The sequence below is a fragment of the Phalacrocorax carbo genome, chromosome 23 (genome assembly GCF_963921805.1).
Source record: "Phalacrocorax carbo chromosome 23, bPhaCar2.1, whole genome shotgun sequence".
Lineage (NCBI taxonomy): Eukaryota > Metazoa > Chordata > Aves > Suliformes > Phalacrocoracidae > Phalacrocorax > Phalacrocorax carbo.
Genome location: NC_087535.1, coordinates 3,000,717 through 3,028,546, shown reverse-complemented (window position 1 = coordinate 3,028,546; position 27,830 = coordinate 3,000,717). Strand labels below are relative to the sequence as shown.

Genomic DNA, 27,830 nt, shown 5'->3' with positions numbered 1-27,830 from the left:
ACATCCCGACTCAGCACCGAGGAGCCAGGATGCTGCGCCCATAGCCAACACAAAGCCAAGGGAGCCGGGACAAGCTGTTCATGGAAACCTCCCAAGAGCCAAGAGTTTCAATTTTTATTTATTTTTTTTTTTTCTCTCTTTCTCTCTGTTTAAAAGCTATTTGTTCCACGTGCTGTGGTCCCACAGCATCCCACCGTTCCCGCTCTGCCCCCAAGCGCACCCAGGGCGGTGGGACGAGGTTCGTTTTTTCTGTGTGAGGCGCTTTTTGCTTCCACGATCACACAAACTGTAACAAGCTTTACAAGAAAACACTGGCGAGTCCCAAGGTCTGGCAGTAACCTTTTCTGCGGGGGCTGAGGGCAGTAGGCTCTCCCTTCCCCTCCTTCTCCATCATACATGTCCTTCGGCCTCTTCTTCTTCAGCACCAGGAGTTTTCGGTCCCTTCTCACAAGCTGCTTTCTCCATTGCTTTTTCGACCCCGGATTTGCTAGCTGCTTCCTGCAAAACAGCAAATAAAGCACACGGATGAGAAACAGCAGTGAGGAGGAAGCCGCAGGCAGGTGACAGCGATGCTGGGGGTGGGTACAGGCAGCCAAGCCCTGGCAGGGCAGGCAAAATTCCTCCCCTTGGCTCCCCCCCCGCCTATTGACCACTGCAGCTCACACCAGAGGCTCCTGTTTTCTTGGCTTAGCAGCTGGTGGAGGTTAAACCTCATCAGCTCAGCCAGAGCTTTGGGGAAGGTACGGGATCCCCTGGGAATGACGTGACCCACCTCAACGGGAGCAGGGCCCTGACACAGCCCTGGAGGGATGGATGCAGGGGCACGGAGAGGGACAAGGAGATAAGGCAGCAGCCGGAGTGGGGATACGGGACCGAGCCAGAGGTGCTGCCCATACACCCAGCACTAAGGCACGGTAAAGCCTTACGCCTGCTGCAGCAGGGACTCTCGCCATCGCAGCCAACTGCACGAGCCATCAGGCAGCACAACGCACCACGGTGCCGGTGAGCCCGGCACGCCGCTCCCCAGCGCCTGCACTGGCCACATTTTCCACAGCCTCACCTCCAGGCACTAGTGCAGAAGGCATTATACTAAAAATGACGCGCACAGACTGCTTGTAAAGCTGTGTCCTCTCTCGTTACAGTACACCGGGTTTTGTTCAGAGGAATTTTGGACAAGAGCCCGTTACGAGACAGCAGTCTCTCCGTACGAGCACAGGAGCGGGCTATTGCCTTACCAGGTTCAGGAAATCCATACTATCATGTCTCAAAATACCCTTGGCCTTGCCAGAGACAGGATGACATTTCATTTTACCAGCGACCAGGAGGTCACCAACAGCCACTAGCTGGAACAGCAAAATCAAGTACAAACGCCAACCCTGTTATCAGCCCTCGGGAGCTCGCACCACAAATACTTTTATTGATGACTGAGCATCTGACGGCAGCCTCTGCGTAAGAGAGACCAAGAAATAATCCACTTCTTCCCATTGCAGCAGGCTCTATCCCTCCATCCTCAACCTGATCTATAATTTAATTGGTTTTAACCCATCTCTTCTCATCGCAAACCAGCTGAGCATCCTTCAGCACAGCCTGCTAGATGGCTAAATACGGGCAACACGCACCTTTGCATCCCTCTCCGCAAACTTTGTGAACATGTTGGCGTAGATCCTCCGGTCCCGCTCGTTGTGCTCCTTCGTCTTCTTCTGGCAGACAGAGATCTGGGATTTCGCTGCTTTGTTCTGTGGATTCACTTCCAGTACTTTTTGAAAGTCACATTTTGCCAGCTCAAACTCGTTCATCAATAACCTGGCTTCGCCCCTCCGGTACAAGCCCTTCTCGTTGTCCTGGTCCAGTCCTAGCGCCTGGAAACACAGGTCCCTGTTAGCAACTCGGGGATCCCCCAAAGACCCCGTCAGAGTCGAAGCCTCATTAAATCTGCCAAAATTAGGACAAGGTGGCTTCAAGTATCCAGAGCATTTGCATATTGCTCAACAAAAATTTACTTAACCAGCCAACTGCTGACGGAGACATTAATACGGTTTAGTTATTTCTCCTTGCTTAAAATTCCCGAGAGCAGCGGAGTCGGTGGGAGGCAAACCCACAGGCAAGAAATCAGGTGTAAACAGTAAACCTGAGCCCAGAGGAGCACCGAGAGCTCGGAGGGAAGGGAGCCGACGGATTAAACTTGGCTTGGTCTCCCTGCATTAGCAATGACATGATTTTCCTTCAGTAAAAGCCACACACGCATCTCAGAGATTACTTACCTTTTAGACGAAGGCAAATAGCTTTACTACCTTTCTCAGAAGCAAGACGCTTAAATTTAAGCCTCTTATAAAAGAGCTAATAGTTTCCTGGCAAAGACAAGGTTGCGGCTCTTCTAGGGACTGACAAAGCCCCATCCCACCCCTCAACAGACTTGGAGATCCACTGCAGCTCTGGCAGAGGCTGCCTCTGCTGTACCCAGACCAGCACCCAACGCCCAGACCCAGCCTGGGCAGACCCAAGCAGCGACCGAGGGCTGTCAGTCCACACATTACACGGATCTGGCTTTGGAAGAAAAGCTGCTGTGAGCGCGTGCCCAGGTGGATTTTGAACTCCAAAAAGCACTTTTGCTCCTGCAGCCTCTGAGCACACAGCATCCGCGGAGACCATGAGGGACAGAAGGGACACCACCAGCCTGTCGCTGCTTGGAAAGTGCTTCTTATACAAGAAGAAATTAAAAAACCCCAGAACTCCCAATGAAAACACACAAGAGGAGAGGATGCTCCAACCCCCAGGCTCGTGCACCCCTACCTTATCGCAGCACTCGACAGCTTTGGCGTACTCTCGCAGCTTCAGGTAGCACATGGCCAGGTTGAGGAAGGCAGCCAGGAGGAAGGAGTTGGAGGCTTTCGACTCTTTCTCAGACAAGCCATACTCCATTTCCAGCCAGGACACGATCTTCCCATACTGAATCACGGCCTGCAAGTATTTGCCTTCCTGGGATGGAGCAAAGAAGAAGAGGCTAGAGGAACCCGTGCCAACAATGCTCGGTCTGCTCCCAAAACATCCTACGTACAGGTTACGAGTTTAACGCAGTGCGTTAAATAAATAAATGAAGGAAGGAGGACGGCGAATACGTACAACCACAGCGGGGCTTGGCTGGAGCTGCTGGTGTGCAGCCCCTGTGAAAAGCCAAGTCAGAGCTCGCGTTCCCCCTCTGTGCAGAGCAGAGGAGCATCGGGATGCCCCAGGCCGGGCAGGGGAACTGCAAAGCCCCTCGGCATGAGCCCTGGCCACATCCACCCTGGGGAAGAGTCCGATCTGCCGTCCCGCTCCACAGGGAGCACACGTGGGCAAGGCAATGCCAGGAAAGGTATCTCAGGGAGTGAGAAAAAGGCAGAGGAAGGGCAGGACTTGCCTTCCCCAGCGCTGTTTGAGGGGGACATGCTTCTCCGACATCAACGACTGCCAAGTTGTATATCCGACAGTCACCCCAAATTCATTTCCAGCTCCCTTGCTCCGCCTCCGCCACCCCCAAGTTTACAAACCTTGAAGTACATCGTGCCTTTCTCCTTGACGACGGCAGCCTGCTCCAGCTTCTCTTTGGTGTCCATCTCCCACGACTCCTTGGCCTGCAAATAAATGCTCGGAGCAGCCCCAGCGGAGCGCAGCAACCCGCCGCACCGGCAGGGACGCGTGGCTTCCTAGGGCTGCTCGTTACCAGCGGGGCTCCTCAGGGCAGTATTACAGCGGGCACATCTGGCAGCTTTTTTAATTTGAGGGGCTGGGGACGAGGAGGCGCCCAGAGCACAGGGTGGGGTGCGGGACATGGAGCCCTTTACAACAGAGAAACCCCCACCAGGTTCGGGGCTTCACCCTGAGCAAGGGGGTTTGTCCACCACAGCCCCACAGGAGGAAAAACCCTGACGGAAAAATAAACCCCAAAAACGGGAGAGAAGGGTGGGGAAGAGACCAGCAGAGAGGGGATGTGGTGGGTCTTGCTCCCACCCCGGCCACGGTGATGGGGTGAGGAGGGAACCCAGCTGGGGATGCGGCACAGCAGCACCTGCCCCATCCCATGGGCACCTCCTGCATCCCATCCCCAGCCATCCCACGGGCACAGCTGGCTCAGCGCGCCAGCCGAGCTCCTCAGGGCCAGCTGGCTGGACAGGCCAACTTTTATCTGTGCAGCCCAGGGTGGAAAAAAAAATTTCAAGGGAAAAAAAAAATTTCAAGGGAAAAAAAAATTTCAAGGGGAAAGGGGAAAATAGGAAAAGAAAGGAAGTTAAAAAAAGAAAGTACAAAAGGAACAAGGCTAGAAACAAATAAGAGAACCAGCCTTGGACCCCAGCCAGAAAAATAAAACAAACCAACAGAGAAGAACAAATTAAGAACACAGAGATCCTTGGTGACGTATCCACTTCAGCAGGGGCCGGGCCGCAGCCCCGCCAGGGACAAAGGGTGGACGCAGGGACCGGCGTTCCCGTAGCCTGGGGAGGGACCAGAGCGCTCCCACCCTCACCTTTTCAAAGCTCTTCAGCGTAACCTCATACACCAGCTCTGCGTTTGCCTGGATGCCGTATTTCGGCTTCCCCGCCTCACCGAAGCCGTACCTGAAAGGGCAGAAAGGAGCTGTCAGGAGTGTGGGGGGGTGAAATCTTCATTTTGGCAGCGTTTGGCCATAAACGCAGACCCAGGTTACTAGTTCGGGTTTCACACCCAGCTCCATGCCTGGAGCTTGGTAACGCTTTGGGGCCAGGGTGATGTTATTCTCCACGAGCAAAGATATCTGACAATACACAGTGAGTTATATATTGAGAATCGTCCTCTCTGGATGCGTCAAATCCATCTTTTTAACCAGGTTTCTCTCCAGTACAAGGACCCAGCCCTGGTGACCTCCAGGGAGACGTTTTCCTTTCAGCCACAGGACTCACATAAACCATTTTTACCTGATTTTTTTTTTTTTTTTAAAGCATCTCAGGATTCCAGACGACATGCCACAGCCACTCCTGACATCCCTGCTGCACTGCTAACCCGAGGCTCTCCCGGAGAGGCCTATTTTCAGGATCACTGCCTTCCACGAGTGCTAAAACGACCTCAGATGCTGGAAGCTTAAAACCAGACATCCCGACGGGGATGCTCCGTACCGTGGCCCGAGGTAGAGGATGCAGTGCTCTCCCCTCTGCATCTTCTCCAGGGCTTTGTCGATGCCAATGGGGATGTCGTGGTCCTCCCCTTCGCCCACGACGAACTTCACGTCTTTGCAGTCGAACCTGGTGCCGCCGCAGAATCCCTCCAGGTGAACTGTGGGGGGGGGGCGAGAGGGGACAGGGCAGGGTCGCACCTGGAGCCACCCAAGCCAAGGCAAGGTGGGCTCCAAAGAAAGCATCTCATAAAGCAGATCTGAAATCCAGCAAAGCCTCCAGCCCTGGAAGGGGGGAGACACGGGGCTGGGGGCAGCCAAGGAGCCCCCGGTGAGCAGAGAGGGATGAGGAGGGCTTGGAAACATTGCTGAAAAGCAAGACAGGCATATCTCATCTAACCAAGGACCAGACAACAGATAAACATCATGACTAATACGTTCCCCTCGTACTCAACTGCACGAGTCAAGTCTTACTGGAACTGGATATTGCTGCTGGCATGCCGCCACGCAGAGTTTATCACAGCGATTACAAATCTTCTATACGGCACTATATCGCCTTGCCTTCTACCTCAAAAACAAGGCTATGTTCTCCTGCCTCTAAGAACTGAAAGTACATGATAAGCTTTTTTTTTTTTTAAATTTTAATCTCCAGCCAATAACCGCGCTGTTCCAGCCCCAGACACTGGCAGAAGCGCAGCCGGAGCGGACACCGGGTACCTGGCACATTCACCACCTGGTACTCCTGGCTGGGTTTCCACAGCAAGATTATGCTTTATTTATTCAGTCCTGAAGAAGTTCCAGGCTTTGGGGACAGTTTTATGTTCTTTGCACTCTGCTTGCAGGGTACAAGGCATACGTGTGCAAGTAAGTATAAAGTAAAAGCAATTTCATAAGGAACTCCTCCGCATTGTTTTAAAAAAGCCAAAACAAACAAAAAAGGCTTTTTAAGAGGAAAAATTCACGGTAGGCATTAACGTTGTCACAACTGTGCTTAAAGACTCTGCGGCCTGGAAGGACGTGAGCTTTATCTTTGCTCGCTGCGGCGAGAGCAGGATGCGACCCGAGCCACCGCAGGGCGCCGAGCATCTCGCCCCGGTGGCACGGGGGGGCAGGGGCTGAGCCCACCGACAGCTGAGGCAGCCGGACACAGCCGAGGGGGTCTGGGCTCCACACAGGAGAGCTGCAGCCTGGGCGGAAGGAAACCCGCCCGTCTCAGCCCCACGGACACCCCCCTGCCCTGGGACCTACAAAAAGTCCCCGGGATGAGATGCACGGACTAAGTGAGACCGAAGGCAGGCCCAGCCCTCGGGCGTTAGACGCCACCATAACACGAGGACACTCTCCCCACTGCGGGGACGGGACGCCAAGGTCTGCCTCGTCACCCCACTCCTGCCACCGAAGCCACGCTGGAAGCCAAGGGCGGTAAAGCAGAGGATGCTCGTGTGCTTGCCAGCACCCCGGGATGCATCCTGCATCCATCACTGGCGTGCAGCGACCACGAGGCTCAGGCCGGCGTGTGCTCACCCAGCTCAGAACGAGGACAAAAGGCAAATCCAGCTCCTCTGGGACCGACCTCCGCTTTTGCGCTACCCAAAACCAAGCTGGCTATTTTCTTAAGCATAGAAAAGGGGAAGATTCAGCCTAAAATACAGGTAACTCAGCAACCCCACAGCACCATGCCATCTCCTTGCATGTTCCCGGCGAGTACAGATCCATAATCCCTGAGCACAAAAGCAGCACTGCAGCTCTCCCAGGTCGCCTGTCCCCAGTGGGAAGCAGCAGTGATGGGAAGATCCCACTTTAAAACAGGACACACAGGAGGATGCTGCAAATCCTTCCCTTCGAGGATAGTTTTGCTCTATTTTAACTGCACATAAAGCACGCCTGGCGAAAGGGGAAAAATCTCCGTTCAGGTTTCCAGGAGCAGGTCAGCTGGCTGCGGGCGCTCTTGGATTACAGGGGAAAAAAAAAAAAGCCACCAAAGGAACATCACTCCGGTTGCAGCCCTGACTTATTGTTCTCTCGGTGCCTGCAGCGATTTTGTTTTTGAAGAGCTGAGAACAGAGTGTACCGAGTGCGGCTGGCACATGAACTTGATGTGCTGACAGCAATTTGTACTCAGATTAAAAACGGAGAAGGAGGAGGGGTGGGGGGGAAAGGTTGTAACAAAAGCTGGAATGCCAGATTTCAACTGCAGCCCGGGTTTTAGGGACCGGAACTGCGAGTTAGGCTCTGTAAAACTTAAAACCTATAAAAACACTTTCAAAACTCCAGCCTGGAGATGCTCGCTCCTGGAAGCATGGTTTCTTCCAGCCTAACTCCAAGTGGCGATGCACCTCCCAAATATGTGGCCGAGATAAACCATCACTGCTTCCCTGGGTCCCAGCCTTGCCCTGGGGTGGGCTGCCATGCCGTCCCCAGGGCTGCTCCATGCCGTCCCCAGGGCTGCTCCATGCCGTCCCCAGGGCTGCTCCATGCCCCGCACAGCGCCCACCATAAATAGCACTGCATTTATTAAAATAAAAAAAAACAACGAACAAAAAGAAAAGCCTATTTGCAGCCCAAATGCTCACTGCAAGGCTGCCCGCTGCTGCTTCTCCTCACCCCCTCTCACGGGGACGTATTTAAGCGCCTCCGGCCCCTGGAGCGGGAGGCTGCGGATGGAGCGGCTGGCACGGCAGGCGGGCTGCCGGCAGGATCAGCGCCGCGTTCCTGATCTCTGCCCTGCACAAGCCACGCCGGTTACGCAAGGTCGCCTCGGAGGGCATGAATCTCCGTTATTCTGACCACACGTGCACTCACGCTCGCAGCGTTTGCTCCAATGGACGCTTCCACTTGAAACAGGTAAAGCAGCAGCAGGCTTTGGGGCATCAGGCGTACAAGGAGCCTCGTTATTTGGCTCCTTACGTCCTTTCAGAGAGAGAACTCCTGGCTGGTCCCCCCCCACCAGCCATTAAAGCATCGGCACGTTCAAGAAAACCTCAAGCTGCAAAGGGAACAACCACAGAGAGGGGCCAGGGCTCTCCCTGTCCTCCGCGCTGGGCACGGCGCTGCCTGAAACACGCTCAGATCTAATCAAAATAAAGAGGAATGCTGGTTCTGTGATGATTTCAATTATATTTAGTCTTTGAGTTTAACCTTCGGGGTAGCGGAGCCGGCTTCAAGCTTGGCTGGTCCCCAGCTCCAATGCTTATCGCGGGAGAGGCAGACAGTCAAACCTGAGTCAAAAACTCATTTTTCCTTCAAGAAAGGCTCGTTAGAGGAACGAGCCATTTAAGGCGGCGAGCTTTATGAGCTGTCACAGCTCAGATCCAATTTCACCTTTGCTAAAGGGAGTTAATCTCTGTGTACAGGAGCTCTGAAAGGGAGAAAAGAAAGTAAATGCCTCCCGTACAGAGCGAGCTCTGTGTCTGTGGCCGAGTGGTTCTTGGGAAGGACAAGAAAAAAATAAACGAGCCTGGCTTTCCCCGACCAGCCACGCAAAATGTCTGCTCCAAAAATGGGGAGAACCCTACAGACCCAAGCTCCTCATCCTCCCATGTCAACTGAGACCACCCTGGGCCTCAGCAAACCCCTTGTATTAATTTCCTTCCCCCACATCAGCAGCAGCCTTCTGGCTGCAGGGGAAGGAAAAGAGGCGGCTCCATTCTGCAAGAGACGTGATAAAACCCACCAAAACGACAATCAACATTGGAACAAGGAGGACAAAGAAGCTGCTGAGCGCCTACGTCAGCACCCGAAATGCTTAGCGAGGGATGCCATCGAGGGAGGACGTCCCTGCTACCCATGCTTTCGAGGCAATGCAGAGCCGGGGCTTTGGCAGCCAGCACATCCCGGAGCGCAGGATCCCTTGGACACTGCGATGGATGCAAAAGGGTTGGAAGAGATGGCAGAGCCCCAAAACCCCACGAGGGTTTGGTCCCTCCATCCTCCCCCCGGCTGAGCAGCACCGGGGCTCGCAGGGATGTGCTTGCCAACGCTACTAAGAAAACAGAGCGCAGGTTATATTCAAGTGGTCATTCCATCATCGCCTGGCTGCTCCCACGGCTTGAGGTTTTCCAGTCAACCCTCCCGGCCAGCAGCTCTGGCAGAGCCACCGCCGGGGCCGTGCCAAGAAGAGCTCGGAGCAGTATCCATGGGCGGACAGTGAACCGCTGCTCTCCCAGCCCCTCTCCATCCCATCTGGCCTCCGGATGGATGTAACTGCATCCCACCGCGACGCACGGCCACCTGCAACCTATATAGTGCCAGAAGCTCCTTTCTAGAGAGCAGAAAGTGGGGGTGCTTCAGGGCAGGCTCACCCCTCCAGCCCCGCGCCACGGAGGGACTGACACTCACTTTCCACCGTAGCACCTTCGTTAGGGTTGGAGTAACCTTCTCCCTTCCTCTTGATCCTCCGGATTATCCCTCCATCCTCAAACAAGTCCTCGCCTTTGAAGTCAAGCAGCTCTACCTAAAAAAAAAAAAAAAAAAGAAAAGGTGGGCAGAGCTCAGGGAGGGGGGAAGAAAAGGAGAAAAACAACAGAAAAGCCACAAAGCAGCAGTTCATCCTCCAGCTGGAGAGCCAAGCCAGCTAATTCTCCATTCAGCTGACGAGCAGAAGTTGCCCATAAAAGCCAGCTCCAAGCCACAGCATAATACACCCGATTTATTAGACATTGGGACACATCCAGTACCTGAAGCATAACACAAAGTAACAGTAAAAATAAGTTTATTAAGCCTGTAAGGGTACAACACGGTCGGTGCCGGGAGCTGCTGTGAAAGCTGCCCGGGACCAGTGTGGGCAGGAGTTCCCTCTTCGTTCTCCGACAGGACCGGCTCCGACCCGCAGCTTAGTCCCCACTTGACTTGGAAGGACTAAGCCTTAATTTAGGACAGACCCACTCCTCCCGCCCCACCGCCTTGTCCTGACAAGCCCTGCCCAGCAAACACGCCGTGCCAAAACCTTGGCTTTCCTACCGCCCCGCGGCACTAATCAGTTTTTAGCACCCGGAGACATTTCCCAGCCGTTTTCTCCTTCCCATGTGCATTTTTAAACTGGGAATCTGCCTGCTCCCCACCGTGCCCCGCACCAGGGCTCTCCCCAGCTGGAGTTTCAGTCCCAGCCTCCCAGCTCAGACACACATTTCTGAGAAAACCCTGGCAGCAATTCCTGGAGCAGAGGGACACGTTTCAGGAATCCAAGCTGGGGTTTTTGTTGGGTTTGTTTTGGGTTTGTTTTTTTTTTTATTATTATTTCTGAGCTGGCTGGCAAGGCAGAAAGGGAGCAAACGAGCTCATCCACGGGCCGGCTCGCTGGCATTACTTGCCTCGAAAAAGAGGGTGGCGTTGGAGGGGATTTTGGGGGCGCTGCCAGCAGAGCCGTACGCATACTCGGGTTTGCAGAGCAAGTAGCAGATCTCTCCCTTCTTCATGGTAGCTACTCCGATGTCCCATGCCTTGATTACCTGACCTAGGAGAAAGGCAGATGTCAGGCAGGAGGGAGCAGCAGGCAGCCCAGAAAAACCCAGTCTGGCTGCTGCAAGGATGGTACCCCCAAAAAAACCCCCACCCTCAGAAGTCACTTAAGGCAGGGCTGACACTGTCCATCTGTCCTGCAACAGGGTCCTACCCCGCCAGAATCATCCCACCCGCTCCGGGATCATCCCGCCCTCGAGCATCCCCACGGACAGACCCCCTGGACCAGCTCACCCTTGCCCAGGCTGAAGATGAAGGGCTCGTTCCGATCGCGGCTGGAGTCAAACTTTTTACCATTGGCCAGTTTGCCTTTGTAGTGGACGTAAACCTTGTCCCCGATCATGGGGGACTCATCTTCGCTGCCGGGTCGTTTAATGATCTGGGAGAGAGAAACCACCCGTGAGAAGGGAGGCCATGGGCCAGCTAAGGACGCACATGGAGAGAAACAGATTTAGATATATACACGCACATATGCATTTTTATATATACATACACACATGCATGCATATAAAATATATATACTCATGCATATATATATATCTATAAAAATATATACATACACATGCATATATTTAGAGATCTATATACACACATGCATATATATAAAAATATATATGCACACATGCATATACACCCCAGTGCTGCTCTAAACCAAAGGAAGGCTCGAGGGGGCGTCATTCAATTTGTCCTCCCATCAGCCCCTAAAAATAAATCCCAAACCAGAGCCACGGTGACGGAGCGGGACAGGGCTGGGAGCAGAGACCTGCCTGTACTTTGCAGGGGTGCCTGGATAAACACGGTGGTTCGAAACCTGAAGCGAATGCAATTACACTGGCTTTCTGTCCGTACACATTTTACTCGCAGGGGTGTGTCATTTCACTACTCGCTTCTTGTCAACACTTTTTTTTTTTTTTTTTAATGCTGCAGCCTGGAACAAGCAGTTCTCGAGCTGAGGATGGAGCAGGGGAGGATGCTATTCTTAGAGGAAAGGTCCTATTCAACTGGAGAAGAGCAAGTGCTGGGGAGCAGAACTATCCAGAAACGGCCCTGAATATGAAAAAGGGGCTGTGGAGCAGACTGGATGACCTCAGTAATGTGCTCTTTCTAATGTCTGTGAGTCACACACAAAAATGCTTTGTGGATTTACAGCTAATAATCTGATTAGGAACACAATAGCAGCGAAATTCATCGAGCAGCCTGAATCCATCAAACACCACTCCATCCTTCTTTATTCCAAGTGATGCTCATCTCCTTTGCCTTTCAAATAAAAAAAACAAAAAAATCAGTCTTACAGCCCTGGAAGTACTACATGACCCCAAGGGCTGGGGATGCAGCCCACGGACGTGACCATGCACCCCAAAATGCAGAAAGGCAGGCAGGACCCTCCTGGCAGCCCCCCTCACCTTCAGGACCCCTCGGTCTTGAGCCGGCGTGATGTCCTCCCCGCGCTCGGCAAGCGTCGCCGCCTGCACCTCCCCTTCGCTCTTGGTGGCCTCATCAGTGGTCATGGTCTCCTTGCATAAGCCCCGGACCTGGGGAGACACAGCGCGCACCCCATCAGCCCACAGGACCACGGTACGTGGCGTAAGAGGAAAGGGTTAAAGAAAATAAGCAGCTGTCTCTGCTGCGGGCCGGGGCAGGAAGCTTCGAGCACATCTCAAGCATGCAAAGCGGAAAATCCCTTCCCAGGGGCCACCCAGGCTCTGCTGAACCACAGGGCGCAGGAAAGCCCTGACACACCGGCCGTCCTCACCGCCCGGGGACGGGGGCGGCCCCGCAGCTTCACCTGGCCGCAGTCACGGGGATGCTCACGGAGCTCCCCAGCCTTCATCTTCAGCCCCCCCAGGCCAACGCTGCACCCCTGGCATTGCCCGGGAGGCTCCCCCAGCAAGAGTTTTACCCAAAATAGCAGCAGCAGGCAACGCAGGTCCCAGCCTAAAGCTGACAGACTCCTGACATGAGGCCAAACATGGAAACTCATCTCAGGGTGCTGCACCCAAACCACTGGGATCTTCTGCAGCGATGCTCTACCGAGCACCCATTTGGACGCAGGACTAGCACTGAAGCACCTGCATCGACAGACACGGAGGGCAGCGGCAAAGCCGGGAGAGATGAAAGTGCTCGCGGGTGAGGAGCAAAGGGCTGATGGCAACCAAGCTTCACCCATCCCTCCTGGCTCGCGCAGAGGTGAGCACCCTTTGGGTGTGGGTGCTAGAAGTATGTGCACCAGGCTAGCAGTTGCCTTTTGAGTTATTTCATACAGTTCAAGATTATTTTCCACACGGGATTACCCATTTGTCAGAGACGCTATTATTCGCAAAGCAGCCCCTCAACCCCAGGCAAACCTCCCTTTCTCTTGCACACCAAGAACACCCCAAAAGAAAGAGCAGGCTCCAAGCCTCAGGCCAGCAAAGCATCACCCTGCATGGAAAAACCTGAACCCACAGCAAACATCTCCAAAAACTAAAGCAAGCCCAACACCAAAAGAATCCCAACTATTTGGGTGGATAAAAAGAAAATTCACAGCAAGACTAAGAAATTGGGGGTTTTTTTGGGGGGGCAAGCGGCTGGAGCACCACGCTCCCAACGTCACCGTGCGAGCGGCCGAGGTGCCAGAAAAGCCATGTCTTTCGTCAAACACAGACTTTTTCCAATGGTGCCTGGTGAAAAGAGAATTGCCTACGGTTTAAAAGACATATTTCCTGATGATTTCCTTCAGACCGTAAGGCTATTTTGGTAGCCGCACTGCTGCGCGACACGTAATCAAGGAAACATGTGATGGAGAATTAGAAAGCAATGGGTTTTTTAAGACATAAACCAGATCTATTAAAGTCACTCTAATTGCGAAACTTTCCCACAGCCTTTGGTGTGGAAGCTGATGTTAACCAGCAGGAGAAATCATTCATTCGGGGGATTCAAAAAGAGAAAAGAAAGGATGTTTTCAGCTCCAAGGGCAGATAAGTCGTGCTGCAAGAAGAATTGCGCTCCTCGCACCCGGGTGGAAAGGGAAGAGCTGGAGCCCGGCCCCCCCGGCACAGGAAGCCACCGAGACACAAAGAGCCCTGCAATGGAAGAAGCAAATAGAAAAATACGGGAACTACTTTGTGCAATGCTCAATTATCACAGTCTTTGGGGTAACATTTAGTGAGATTTTACATCTGCTCCCTTTTGCCTGCTCTGCAGAGGTTTCAGATGGGAACATCTTAAAAAAAAACACTAAAAAAAAAAGCAACGTTGGTGGTGAGACTCTTCATCTCACAGGTATTTATGCATTGCAATACACGCCATCCGTTACTTCGGAAGGAATTTTTTACCATCAAGGTGGTGAAACACTGGCCCAGGTGCCCAGAGAGGCAGTAGATCCCCCATCCCTGGAAGTCTTCAAGGTCAGGTTGAAGAGGCCCCTGCTCGCTGCAGGGGGGTTGGACTAGATGACCTTTGAAGGTCTCCTCCAACCCAAACTACTCTATGATTTGGGCGCTGAGATGGTCTCCAAGCCACCACGGTCCAGGCTGCCCTGCCACGCCGCTGGCACCGCGTGCTGGCTCAGGGCTTCCCGGCACAGATCCTGCGCAGCACCAGAGATGCAGCATCCACGACCCATTTATTAAGGACCGGGGGAGCCCAAAAAAAAAGGGGAGCAGTTTGCAAAAGTAGTGCCACCTCCAGGGGCAGAACCGCCCGAGGTCCACCAAGCAGCTACCATTGGGATGCAGAAGATCGATGGGGAGGTGCTGGCTCTGACTCGCTGGTTGCTAAATCCCACCAAGAGACATCTAAAAATACATCACACGCATCCTTCTCATTATTTTTCTACGTAAGCAATTAGTGGAGTCATCCAGGGAAGCTGGCCAAGGCGAGCGGGAGGGGAGACGCTCTGCGTCAGAAGCGGTGGGAGGGATGGAGCCCACAAGACCGGCTATTAAGATGTGGTCCACGTTATGAAAGAGCTCAAGACTTCTCTGTCCAGCGAAAACAGCTCCAACTAGGTTAGAGAAAAGACCGCGCTGCTCCCGCTTATCTCCGGTTTGGAGGGACAGAAGGAGGCTGGCTGGGGTCCAAAATCCCAACTAACTTTAAACAAACAGTTGTAGGGGGAAAAAAAAAAATCTACTACTCCCTGAGATTTCATACCAGGGAGCTGGGGACCATCACCGAGAGTCGTGCGAGCCTGTTGGAGGCGTCAGAACCTGAATCTTCTCATTGCGGCACCGCGTGCGCTCTGGATACAGGGAGGGGATTAATTAATTACCCCGTGCAAAAGCCCCCAGGTGTTTCTGACACCCCAAGCAGATCCCGCTCTCCTGTTGCTGTTACCCACAAGCTTAACGTAAGTGTAAATGAAGCCAGGCTAAACCATCCTCCCTCCTCCTTACATCTCAGGGAAACAAGCGGCGTGGGCGTTAATAGGAACGGGTGGGCGGAGGAGAGAGGGTGGGGAAGGGTTAAACCCCCCTGGGCTGGGGGTCCTCCTCCACCAAAAGGTGCAGCAATTTGCGACACATAAGGGCATGGCTGAAAGGCCACCAAGAGGGAAGGAATTCCCATGCTCAGGAGACTAAAACCAACGGGATGGTGATTAAAGAAACCCGGGGCACGCCCCAGCAAAGGTGCACGCGCACGACGGTGGTTTTGCGCAGTTTGGGGTGATTCGGCACAGCTCGATTCTTCACATCCTGAAGCAAAGTCCCTTGCGGGAGCCTGCAAACCCCCCAAAAATGCCTCTGCTCGAGCTCCGAGCCCAACACCGGGGGCTGGTCCGTGTCTCCAGCCACCGCCTGGGCGCTCAGGGCTGGGCACGGACCTGCCTTGCAGCTTCCACCCTCCCCAGGCCCTGCGAAAGGGCAAAGTTATTCCCCGGAGCTCAAGGAAAGGGTTTGGGGTTTTCACTTGTTTGCTTTCAATCAGATGATCTGAAAATTGAGCGTAGCTGTTTAATCTGTAATTTAAGAGCTACAGTAAACAAGCTTTAAAATCCAGAGGTTTTGACATCTGGACGCAATCTCTGCTTCAAATGCAACTATTTCAGCTTTAATTAATATGAAATACATTAAACAGCAAACAAGGAGGCTCCTACACGTGCACGACGCATGCTTCACTTGGACCAGCACATCCCGACCCACGGCGCCGGCACACGCCTGTTCTCAGCCCCGCTAAATTAATATAAACCCTCTTGAACCGCTCAAAAGCAACAACTGCTGCATCTTTCCTTCTTGCAAATCCGCTCTCCCCAAAGGCCGCCCTGCGCGCCGGTGCAAGCAGCTGCAAACACCGTTTTCCCCCTCCGGCCGGAGAGCGGCATCACCGTGACCGACGCTCGTGAGCAAACGAAGCCGCGACGGACGCCCATGGGCAATTAAACCGCCCGCAGCGGGCACGGGCCGCCCCGGCAGCGCTAGGGCTTCCACCCTGGCATTGGCACCCTCATACAACTGGACATTAATCCAGCTGCTGCTTCAGTAAAAAGCATTCTGTGCTATTTTTCCTCTATGTTTTTTAAAAGCAGGTACAACAAAAGGCTTTTTTTTCCTTTTTAAGCTCTGCAGGGGCTGCCGTCTTCCCTACCTTCGCTGTCCTCTGAGCCCTGTGTGTTTCTCAGGCTGTCTGCAAGCGACGCCAGGCACACGCTCACGGAAAACCAGGCAGCCGTGACCTGCACCGGCAGCGTCTCGAAGCCCTTTCCCCTTTCCACGTGCCTTTCAAACGATGATCTTTGCAATGAAAACGCTGCTCCGGGAGGACGCACGCCATATGACGCCGGCACACGCTGCGCAGAAATCCACGCCATAAAAGCAAGGCATTTATTTTTACAATTCCCTCTCTGCGCGGATGTTGCTATCTTCCAGCCCAGAGAAATATGAGAAAATTCAGAGCGGAGAATGGGATGCAGATGTCCGACCCCAGGCTGAGGACAGACAGGTATCGCACATGCTAGGGTTTCACCGAGCACACGATCCCAAGCCACGTTTCCTAGAAATCGGCATACCAGGAATCTGCCAGCTCCAAATGGAAATTTCACGTCGCAGATCTGTTCCGGAGGCTCACGGGAGGGGAAGGGCGGGGTGGGGGGGGGAGAAGAGAAAGGCTGCGGGGGTTTTGAGGGGTCTCACCTTCCCACCACACAATTGTTGGAGAAAGTTTGAAGGTCCAGGGGGATCCTGAGAGGTGCCCACCCAGAGACACGGTGCGGATTTTGTACCAATACCTGGTAAGGAGAGAAAAAAAAATTAATAATAAAATAATAAAATAAACGCATGTGCTTTATTCTAAAACAGGATTTAAAAAGAAAGGAGAACTGAGACAGCGGTTTTCAGCCACAGATCACACTCCACCATGGTCAGAAAGGGGTGCAGAGACCACGGACAAAACCTCCCGTGGCAGCTCCTCTGCTCCCCACAGCCACAGGAAGATGCTTTGACTCGCTGTTTCCATAAAACAGCGTTTAGCATCTTAACATCAGCTTAGGAAAAAAAAAAAAAGTCTATATTCTGTCCAACTTTTTTATTGACCGTTGCTAAAAGTCAGGATGAAAATTAACAGGATGGAAAAATAAGAGCTGACTGCTCTGGGGTTTGTTTTTAAGACCCACTTAGCACAAAGCGCTTTCGCTTCCATGGCACCGCAACAGCCCTAAAAGCTTGGGATTGCAACACGGGACAGAGTTTCTTCAAAATGCAAAGGTCAGGCTAAAAACCAGCGACTCTAAATGCCCAGGGGGAAGACACAGGGCCGCGAATCCTGGCCAGCATCACCCCAAACCCCAGCCGGGCAGCAGCACGGGGATGCACCTCCCTCCTCCATCCCAGCACACCCACTGGCAGATAACGAAGAACGACCCAATTACCACAACAGCTGGGCCCCCTCCACCATCCCACCGTGGTTTTGCTTCCCCCTCGATCGAGAAAACTATTTTTTCTAATAAAATACCTACTTACTGAGCAAACCGTCCCCGTGCAGCCGGAGAGGGGAAGACCGGAGCAGTGATTTTTGCCGGCTGAGGGTGTTTTAAGATGCCTGGCACACCAGCCTGCAGAGCAGAGACCCAGGGAGGTGGCATTTGAGTCAGTAATGAATTAAAATTGGGATTTCTAAGAAAACATGAGCTCCTTAAGTCCAACAAGGCAGCTCCACATAACTCTCAGCTCCATCCTTACACATAAGGATGCACCCAGACACCGAGTGCCATTTCTCACACTCATATGACACAGCCTGAATTAAAAATTAACTTTTTTTTAAAAAATCCTGGCCACTTGACTTCCCCCCCCTCCTAAAATAAACAGGGAAACCATAAAATTTAAATTGTCGTTAGCTGAATAAGACTCACATGGGTTGATTTACTTCCTACGTTGTGCAAGCAGCTAACATCCCGGCGGGCCAGTCATGGCAACTTTTATTCAAACAAAAAAACAACATGCAAACAGAGCTGCTTTAATTGCCCAGCACCCCAACGAACCTCCATCACGCCCAGGGTGAACCGTGACTCACTAGGGACCAAGCGAACTCCCTGATACTCCTTCATGCACGGCCAGTTGCTGCTCCAGGGTTAACTCCTTCCGCCCATGGAGGCTGCGGTACCCCCCGCGCATCCCCCCAGCACCCCCCTGCATCCCGGTGCCACCCGCCCCACAGCCTCGCATGCCCTCCTGCCACCGGACGCCCCGAGAGGGATGCGGTCGCCTCTGTCCCAGTCTCCTCCCGAGGACCAGAGGGGATCGGTGCTACAGCAGCAAAGGGAGGGTTTTGAGCAATTAAGAGAATAACGAAGGGAGAAAAAGAAACTACTGCACGCGGCTAACTTAAATACAACGGCATGTGTTCCCGTCACACTCGCTTAATCATTTTGCCTAGCTAATATTTTTAAGCTTTTGAAGTGGTTTTAGTTAAGATCCAATTAATAACTTTTTTTCTTTTCTTCTTTTTTTTTTTTTTTTAATATATGTTGAATATGAGGCTGCCCTCAAGTTTCAGCTGCAGCAAGAGGAAAAGTGAGCTGGACGGCTCGCTGGTCCCTGCCAGAATAAATATTTCAGCAGAAAGCAAGATGGGTTCAGCCTGTCTGCATCCCCCAGGAGAGAGGAGAGCGCACCCACACCAGCGACAAGCAAAAGACATTCAGAAAGGGTTTTTTTTCCCCTCCCAGTTTACAATATAAACCCATTAAAAATAATCTGGCTCATTTGCTGGTTACCTAGCACGGCACCAGGGAGGAAATGCTTGCTTGGTGGTTTTTCCAGGTCACTTCAAAATAAGAAATTGCAGGGATAAAGCTGCTCTGGGCTCGACCCTCTTGCGAGCATCCCACCAGCAGCCCATGGTCCATCCCCTCCAGCCTGGATACCCAGAGACACAATGCCCTCTGCTTTCATGGGAAATGGCAAAAAAACCCAAGCAATGTATTTTTTTTCCTCCTCCTTTATTCCAAAAGACAAACATATACCGGGGAAAGCAAAAGCCATAAACATTTATGGGTTGTTGCTTTTCCAAGGGGAGAAGGTGCCAAGGACGGGATGCGGTCAAGGATTTTATACACTGCTGCTCCATGGCTCATATCCTGCCTGCCCCCAAAGCCGTCCCCAGCCCCAGCGAGGATTTCAGCTGCTCCCACCACAAAAATCACGACAAGACTCTGCCACAAGTGTCACATCCCAAAAAGTACTGGAAAAAACAGGAACGCCGGAGCCAGCAGCGAAGCCTCTGCTCTCCGTCAGCCGGGAGAGAGGCACCAGCCCGCTCCTGGGGGGGCTGACACAGCCTCGGGTGATGGCAAAAATAATAAATAATAATAATAATGTGTATAAATAGCTGTTCCACACCTGCCTGAGCTTCTCAGGAGACGGCTGGCAGAGGGGCCGAGCACAGCATCCTAACAAGCTCAGTGGCCATTATATACAGACACTCACGTAACAGCGGGGAATGCAATTGCCTAATGCTTTCATAAATTAGGATTATGTAACCGGAGGGGGGAAAAATATAATAATATAGCCAAGCAGGTTATATAAATCGTCTTTAAAATGTGAGAAAGTACTTGACATCCCGCTACCCACTCCTTGGCACCCTCTAACTGAGTTTTTTGCCATCGAAAATGAGCAGGCTCCTTTCATCGTGTCTTCTCCCCTGGTCAAAACAAGCAGGGAGAACAGACCCAGCCAGGCTTTTCGGGACACTGGAAAGAAATATTCCACCTCTGGCTATTAAATGTGAAGTTCTCCTCCCCATACGGCGCAGCCCGGTAATGCTCATCCCCTCCACGGGCGGCTCGGAGCATCCTCCTGGCAGCAGCGACCCCAACGCCGAGCAAATTGAATTTTAAGAGACAGTTTGGGGGGAAACTAAATAAAAAAACCGGAATAAACAAGAAACGTCTTGTTTGCCAATTCTGCTCCAACTTAGCCTTTTCTCCAGAACAAATCCAACAATTAAACTTGGATGTATTTAATTTTTTATTTTTTTTTCTAAACTTCTAAAAGCATCTCACTGTTTGCAACAGATTTAGGGGTTTCTCCAACAAACTTCAGCCAGGTGACCCTAAACCGCAGCGCCCCCCGCCCCCCCCAGCAGTGGAAAAAGCTGTATTTCATCATTTACTCCCCACACACAAGGGCTTAGCAGCATCTTGAGAGCCAAATTCCAGGGGGGATCCCCAACTCGGCACCCTGCGCTGCCGCTGGCAGCGCCGCGCACCCAGAAATAACCTGGCGCCCGAGACCGTGTTCGAAGCCACGTGTGCACCGATGCGCTGTAAGTGCCAAATTATATCGGGCAAACGGCAATTCCCAGCACGTTGTGAAACGCCAGCCTATTTCTCGCGACAAATCAGGATTTCTTCAAGAGGACAAAGAAACACCACGAGTGACCAAACCGACGGAGGGGGACCGGGACCGCCGCCGCCATCGCTGGGGGGACGCTGCGAGGTGCAGGGGGCTCAGCCCCGCGGCTCGGAGGGAGGCTGACGAGGAGGCTGCGGCTTTGGGGACAATGCTGCACCGCTGCCGGGTCACCCGCACCCCTGCCAGCCCAGAGGAGCAGAAACGCCCACGTAGCAACTGTGCACACGCGTGTGCGTCGCTCGAGGACGGGGAGGGAGCCCCCATCCCCCCAGGGCTCCGCGCCGGGACGGGGGTCGCATCCCAGAGATGGTGCTATTTGCGAGGCGGTGCCTCCTCGGGCTGGTTTCATTGAATTATGGGGATTAAGTTTAACATAAATGCAAAAATATTTGAAATGGGAATACTTCTAATGAGGCTAATTTTCTAAGAGCGATCCTACTATTTATGAACAGGGGACGTCGCAGGCAGAAGATAATTTAATGGCAGTCCCTCATCACCCCACCTCTGCGCTGCCGACAGTTACTCTACTACTCTTTTCCTAACTTTCCAATACACTCACACTTGCAAAATCAGAAATCCCGGTTTCAACCACAATTACCGATTATGGAAAAAGCTTGTCGGCTCCGTGACAAACAAGTTACATGGACAACTCATGCATTACAGCACTCGTGGCCGTTTCTTTATGCCCACAAACGTACAGCACTAAAATTAAAAAAAAACACACTAAGTAATTTATTATTTCCCTGTGATATGCATGCGATCGGCGCGAGCTCCGCAGCTCCCTCAAGGGGCTGTAACAGCTTTATATAAAAACATATAACTGAGAGTGAATATAAAATAAAATATCAAATAGTATAAAAGTATAAACAAGAACAAATTATTCTCCAAATACTTCACAGAATATTTTTCCCCTGAGCCAGCCCGGAAAGCCACAGCCAGACGGAGGAGGGGGTCTTGGTGCTGAGCATCTGGAGCCTTACAGCAAACTTTAAACTTTCTCCTCTGCAAGCCGGTAATTAAAACACACCTAATTACACAGCAGACATGATCCTGAAGGATGCGGTTCGATTTCTGCTTGGGAATTGTCCTTATTTTCTGGCTTGTTCCAGCAGGGAGATGCTCTAACAGTGCTAGGAAAGGACCTCGACATAATTCAAGCACGTGCTAGGCAAATACAGCCTTGAGAAGCTACGATTATTTATTACTTTAAAAAAAAGAAAAAAGAAAAAACAATTGCTCAAGCTGTCGGACCGGCAGACGCCTCTGCTCCGGGCAGGGCGGGCGTTACGAGCAGCCCACACCGTGCCAGCCTTCCCCCCCAAGCCCCTCCAGCACTGGTCCCACTCCATCTTCCAGGCCCAAAACCACGAGAGGCCACGTGCCGTCGTCCCTCCCAGCGAGTTTTAGCAGAAGCGATAAATTCTCCACCAACTCCCCAGAAATCTGCCTTTTTGGCCCCCCCCACACCATCACGTATCTTCTCCAGCACAAACCCCACCAGCTTCATCACCCCAAACCCACCCCCCACCCCGAGACACCCCCGGCAACCCTTCCTCTGCCAGCACCCCATCACCTCTGGCCCCGTGAGCACCCAGCTCCATCGCACCCTCGCCCTCCTCCTCCTGCATCACACACGTTGCTGTCATCACCCATCGCGCCGCGGGGCTGAGGACCGGCGTCCCCACAGGGGGAACCCCAGCATCCCCATCTGTGGGCTACACAACTCTCAGCACCACTAAAAAGTTACCCCTGCGCAGCCCCAGAGCCCTGGTTAACCCCCTGGCAGCGGCGCCCATCGTCCCCTCTGCTTCGGTGGCACTTCTGTGTCCCCCCCCCCAGCATTTCTGTCCAATCTCTAAGGCACCAGGTTGGAAATAAAACCTGAGCATCTCCGAGTCACAGCGTCGCCGCCTGACCCAAACCCGCCGCACCTCCAGGAAAACACCCCATAAAAGCCAGATACAGACTCTTTTGCACAGATTTAAAGATTTTCTCCCCCCGCCCCAGCCCTTCGTGGGGCAGGAGGGCCACGACTTCTGCATGTTTTAAAGGAAGGAACGATTTGTGCCTTCATTTTTGTTTTTACTTGTAATCCCAATTCCCAGGCTGGATTTGATGCCCTGGTGACATCTCAAATCCACCTGAACACTTTAATAACTCATTAACGGAGAGACACCATTTAAACTCTACCTTAAAATCCCTAAACTATCACCTCCTGGCTTTTTTTTTTTTTCCTCCCCATTTTTAAAGGTTTTTTTCTTTCCACCGGCCCCATTTGCTCAGCACGTCGGCCCAGCGAGGGCAGAAATACAGCTGCAGCATCGGGGCCTCGGCTGGAAACCCGCAGGCCAGGGACGCGCCGACGATGGACGTATCTCCCGCGAGCTCTTACACATCATCACGTAAAATACTCTTTCCTGACAAGAGCAAGATCACCCCAACGTGCATTTAAAAAAAAAAACAAACAAAAAAACAGAAGCTTTGAAAGAGGTTTTGTGCCCAAAAAGTGGGGGGGAATAACAGAAGCTTAAAAAAAAAATTCACATTTACCGTGTGCAACCACTTATAGCTACAGCCAGCGAAGCCATAGGTTTGTGCACACGCTATAGGGTAAGTCTGGCAGGTGGCATTGGAGGAAACGCTGCGGGCGAGCGCGGGAGCCTCGCCTCGTGCGGGGACGTGGGGAAAAGGAAAATCCCCCCCTCCAGCTCCATCCCACCGGCACTAACGACCCCCGTCCTCTGTGCCCCCCACCCCCCAATGCCACCCCCCGCCCCAACCCCGTCCCAGCGCATCCCAGCGTCCCCAGCAACGCTCGGGCACCTCTGTGTTAACTCCCCCTGGACACCCCCCTGCACTTGGGGGGGTCGACGGGGTGCGGACCCCCCCTCCTATCCTCACCCCACAGCAACAGCGGGGTCACCACCCCATTCCCCACACGACTCCCCCCGGGCCCCACAGAGGACCCCCGCGCCCCCCATACAGCCCCAGGCGGGGTCCACTAGCCCCACGCGCGCCTCCCCCCGCCCCACGCTAGCCCCCCCCAGCCCCACGCAGACTTCCCACAGAGCCACGCAGCCCCACGCAGGGCGCCCCGCGCCTATCCCGCAGCGCCCGCGCAGGCGCCCCCGGCCCCGGCCCCGGCCCCGGGACCCACCTGCCGCCGCCCCGCGCGCCGCCGCGGCCCGGCTCCGAGTGGCCTTGTGCGCCCGCGCCGGACCAGTGTCCCCGGCCGCCACGCCACGCCCCCCCTCCCGCGTCTCATTGGCCTTTCCGCCTGCCCGTCTCGGCGACGGAGCCCGCAGGGCCTTGTTATTGGTTCGCGTGGGGGCTGTATGCAAATCAGAAGGTTCTCCCCTCCCCTGGCGGGGCGGGCCGGTTGCGCCCGCCCCGCGCACTTGCTGGGGGCTCCGGCAGCGGAGCCGGGCGGGAACGGCGCGGGGCTCCCCGGTCCCGTGCAATGCCCCGGGGGGTCCGCCGCCCAGTGCAATGCCTCTGCGGGGTCCCCGGCTCTGTGCAATGCCCCGGGGGGTCCGCCGCCCAGTGCAATGCCTCTGCGGGGTCCCCGGCTCTGTGCAATGCCCCGGGGGGTCCGCCGCCCAGTGCAATGCCTCTGCGGGGTCCCCGGCTCAGTGCAATGCCCCCGGGGGGTCCGCCGCCCAGTGCAATGCCTCTGCGGGGTCCCCGGCTCAGTGCAATGCCCCCGGGGGGTCCGCCGCCCAGTGCAATGCCTCTGCGGGGTCCCCGGCTCTGTGCAATGCCCCGGGGGGTCCGCCGCCCAGTGCAATGCCTCTGCGGGGTCCCCGGCTCTGTGCAATGCCCCCGGGGGGTCCGCCGCCCAGTGCAATGCCTCTGCGGGGTCCCCGGCTCAGTGCAATGCCCCCGGGGGGTCCGCCGCCCAGTGCAATGCCTCTGCGGGGTCCCCGGCTCTGTGCAATGCCCCGGGGGGCTCCCGGTCCCGTGCGATGCCCCAAGGGGTCCCCGGCTCAGTGCAATGCCCCCGGGGGGTCCGCCGCCCAGTGCAATGCCTCTGCGGGGTCCCCGGCTCTGTGCAATGCCCCCGGGGGGTCCGCCGCCCAGTGCAATGCCTCTGCGGGGTCCCCGGCTCAGTGCAATGCCCCCGGGGGGTCCGCCGCCCAGTGCAATGCCTCTGCGGGGTCCCCGGCTCAGTGCAATGCCCCCGGGGGGTCCGCCGCCCAGTGCAATGCCTCTGCGGGGTCCCCGGCTCTGTGCAATGCCCCGGGGGATCCGCCGCCCAGTGCAATGCCTCTGCGGGGTCCCCGGCTCAGTGCAATGCCCCCGGGGGGTCCGCCGCCCAGTGCAATGCCTCTGCGGGGTCCCCGGCTCTGTGCAATGCCCCGGGGGGCTCCCGGTCCCGTGCGATGCCCCAAGGGGTCCCCGGCTCTGTGCAACGCCCCGGGGGGTCCCCGGCCCCGTGCAACGCCTTAAGCCTGGTACAATGCCCCGGGGGGTCAGCCCCATGCAGTGCTCCAGGGTTGCCCCAGCCCTGAGCAGTGGTCCTGGAAGGGGGGGCTACTTCATGCAACGTCCACGCCCCCCGCCCCCCCCCCGCCCAAAGGCATCAACCCAGAGGATCAACCAGCCCCGTGCAACACCCCAGCCCCCTGCAATGCCTCCTTGTACCCCCAACCCCGTGCAATCTCCTCGGGGTTTGTTAAGGGAAATACCTCACTAGAAAGCAAATCACAATCTCCCGCAGCTGGGGACAGGGAGGCGCGGGTTTGGAGGACACACCGGCTGCTGGGACACACAGAAATGTTCCTGTTCACTATGAAGGATATAAGACTTTTGTTAAGAGCTGCCTCAAAATACCGCACCTCCCCTCCACCGAGATTAGCAATAACGTGCATTTGCAATTAAACATCCGATCGCTGCTCCTGCATGTTCAGCTAATTGCAGCGCCAGAGCCAAGAGCGGCAAAAAAACCTGGGGTGTGTGTGAATCACAGGGCAGATTTAAAATGTGACATCTCTATTTGTATAAAGTGTTTGTTTTCACCAGGCTTGTGTTGGAGATGGTACCTGCTGCTCCCAGCCTGCGCCCCGATTCCCACAGGTTGATCCAACAAACCCCCCTGGGCCAGGCTTAAGGCAACGCTGCTTTGATGGATGCTTGCTCGCAGGTCTGCTCTTTGATGCCGAGTTCAGTTTTCCCAGCTGGAATTTAGACACCGATGGCACTCACTGGAAATACAGAGTTAAATTTAAAGCCCACTTTAGAAAAATTTATTTTCACATCTTTTAATTTTTCCCTCTCTAAAATAACCCAGGGGAAACTCGCATTTGGGTTTTAAACATTTCCCACCCGGCCTCCAAGAGCTTTAAATTTCCATTTACCAAAGAAATAGTGGGGGTTTCCAATATCGGGAAACCCCGCAGCTTAATTCCGTGCAGGCCCCTCAGGTAACATCCAAGCCCTGAAAAATCCCAGAGGGCCGATGGCAGCAGCAGGGGGGTCCAGCCTGGTTTGCTCTTGCACCAGAAAAACGGTAAATTTGTTTGTTTGCATAGAAAAATAAAAGTGAAATAGGATGGGAAGAAAGCACCAGCATGTTTTTTTAAAAGACACCTTCCAAATCACTGTGATTCCAGTGCCGGACCCCCCAGCTCCGCTTTCTTGGGTGGTGGGATGCCCAAACCCTCCCCCCAGTGCCAGGGTCTGCCCCGTCCCCCCCATCCCTGTAATACAACCTGGAGGAAATCTGCTCCATAAATAATCCCAGCCGGCTTCGGGGCGGCTGCCAGGGGCACTGCTTGTTCCCCCTCGCCATCCAGCTGGCTGCACATGTCCTGCCCCAGCCCTGCGCCCGCCACGTGGCCGTCACCCTGCCCCGAAACGACGGGGGGTCTGGGGAAAAGAAAGCCTTGCCCCCCACCGGAACCGGGGAGCAAAGCCTGGAGGCCCCCCTTTGCCGGTGATGTCCTTCCTTGAGCCGGCCCCCGAGCACCTTGCGTGATGTGAGAGCGACAGTTCCTGAAAGAGAAAAAAAAAAAAATAAAAAAAGGGATATTTTTATTCATCCTTGTCTTCTGCTAAAAATATCCAACGTTAATCTGCCTTGAGAGCGCGGGGAGGAGAGGCGTCCCTCTGCCTCGGCTTCACATCTAAAAGCCGCATCAGTGAATCTCCCGAGCGCGTTGCGGAACAGAGGAAATGGGTTTTCTCCCAGTTTCCTTCCGTGTGATGGCGCAAATTGACGGCCCTGGGCACAAATCGATGGCCCTGGGCGTAAATCAATGGTCCCAGGCAGACGACCCATGCAGGATGCTTCCCCTGCCAGGGGCACCAAATCCATCCTGCCCCCTCCCCGTACACACATACCCACCCGCTGCCTATTTTGGGGAGCAAAGCAGCTTTTTGCACACCCTGGCAGTGCCGCGGCCTCGCCCCCCCTGCACCCCCCCGGCACATGCACCCCTCCGACGGCCCGGTTTGTCTCCTGGGGCAGGGGGTGCAGCATGACGGGAGCCCAGCAGCGCGTCCGGGTGTTTACAGGAGGCCCAGCCGGGTGTTGCACAACAGGCAGCAGAGTACAGGAGGACACCGTGTCCTCGCCGCCAGCCGTAGGTGCAGCTGCGCCGGCAGCGGGGACGGACGGTGGGGATGTGGGGGAACGTGGCGGGGGGGCAGCAGGGCAGGACCACCCACCCAGTGCAGGGATGCTTCACCCAGGGGGTGCAAAGCAGCCGGCAAACTGCTTTCTGCGTGACATCCCCACCTAAAATCCTCCTACCGGAGGGGACGCAGGAGGGATGCTGGGTGTCATCGTGGAGCCCAGCCGGCAGCAAGCAAGCAGATCCAGCCCGGGCTGATCCCTCCTCCGGCTGCGATCCCTCTCTCTTTGCTTGGACTCAGGGCTCCTGCAATTAATTTTTATCAGCAGACGGGCCGAGGCATCCCCGCCATGCGTGGGGACCCCCAGAGCAGCCCCCGCTCCATTGCAGGCCTGATCCTGCCCCGTCCCCCAGCGTGGCCAGGGCTGGCCCTTTCCACATGTATTTCCAATCCGTGAATTTCTGCATTGTGATCCCAACGCTGACCCCTGTTGCAATAAACCCTCATGTGAGCAGGCCCGGGGGGCACCTCCAGCCAGAGGCTTTGCTGGATCCATCCCTGAGCCCCCATCTCCCCCACGGCGCTTCCTCCCAGGCACTGGGATCAGCTTTTACCGGCTGAAAGGACGCAAATACTTTCCCCAGTTATTTCCCCCTTGGGGAAAAGGGGGAAAATCCCCACACCCCATGGCTGGAGATGAGCGATGTGGGGGTGAGCGGGGTCCAGGGCTCCCCCGGCCCTGCCGGAGATCCAACCCCGCAGGATGCAGCGAGGCCGGAGCGGGGAGGATAAATAAAGTCCGGCTTTGCCGTCCTGGCCTGGGGCCACTTCTAACACAAAGTACATTC

General features: G+C 54.6%; 1 protein-coding gene across 5 annotated transcripts; it reads right to left on the bottom strand.

Moving 5' to 3' along the window:
* Positions 1 to 97: 97 nt before the first annotated feature.
* FKBP5 (FKBP prolyl isomerase 5) lies at positions 98 to 26,352 on the bottom strand. Of its 5 annotated transcripts, XM_064472274.1 has the most exons (14): positions 26,118 to 26,352; positions 25,449 to 25,610; positions 17,515 to 17,606; positions 16,690 to 16,784; positions 11,983 to 12,111; positions 10,814 to 10,958; positions 10,428 to 10,574; positions 9,461 to 9,571; positions 5,127 to 5,283; positions 4,502 to 4,592; positions 3,528 to 3,611; positions 2,791 to 2,976; positions 1,620 to 1,859; positions 98 to 498 (listed from the first exon to the last, which is right to left on the bottom strand). In XM_064472274.1, exons 5-14 carry the CDS (start codon positions 12,085 to 12,087, stop codon positions 391 to 393), a joined length of 1,374 nt encoding a protein of 457 aa, XP_064328344.1. In that variant the 5' UTR covers positions 12,088 to 12,111; positions 16,690 to 16,784; positions 17,515 to 17,606; positions 25,449 to 25,610; positions 26,118 to 26,352; the 3' UTR covers positions 98 to 390. The 5 variants fall into 5 exon arrangements, with proteins under 5 accessions (XP_064328344.1, XP_064328342.1, XP_064328343.1 ...); XM_064472272.1 differs by lacking the exons at positions 25,449 to 25,610; positions 26,118 to 26,352 and adding an exon at positions 23,564 to 23,692 and having other exon boundaries at positions 17,511 to 17,606; XM_064472273.1 differs by lacking the exons at positions 25,449 to 25,610; positions 26,118 to 26,352 and adding an exon at positions 23,564 to 23,600.
* Between the last annotated feature and the right edge of the window lie 1,478 nt (positions 26,353 to 27,830).

Excerpts from the sequence above, each read along its gene's own strand:
- FKBP5 (XM_064472274.1), bottom strand. The coding sequence starts at position 12,087 with ATGACCACTGATGAGGCCACCAAGAGCGAAGGGGAGGTGCAGGCGGCG. Across the intron at positions 10,959-11,982 it reads AAGACCGAGGGGTCCTGAAG|ATCATTAAACGACCCGGCAG; the intron begins GTGAGGGGGGCT and ends TCTCTCTCCCAG. Across the intron at positions 9,572-10,427 it reads CACCCTCTTTTTCGAGGCAA|AGCTGCTTGACTTCAAAGGC; the intron begins GTAATGCCAGCG and ends TTTTTTAGGTAG.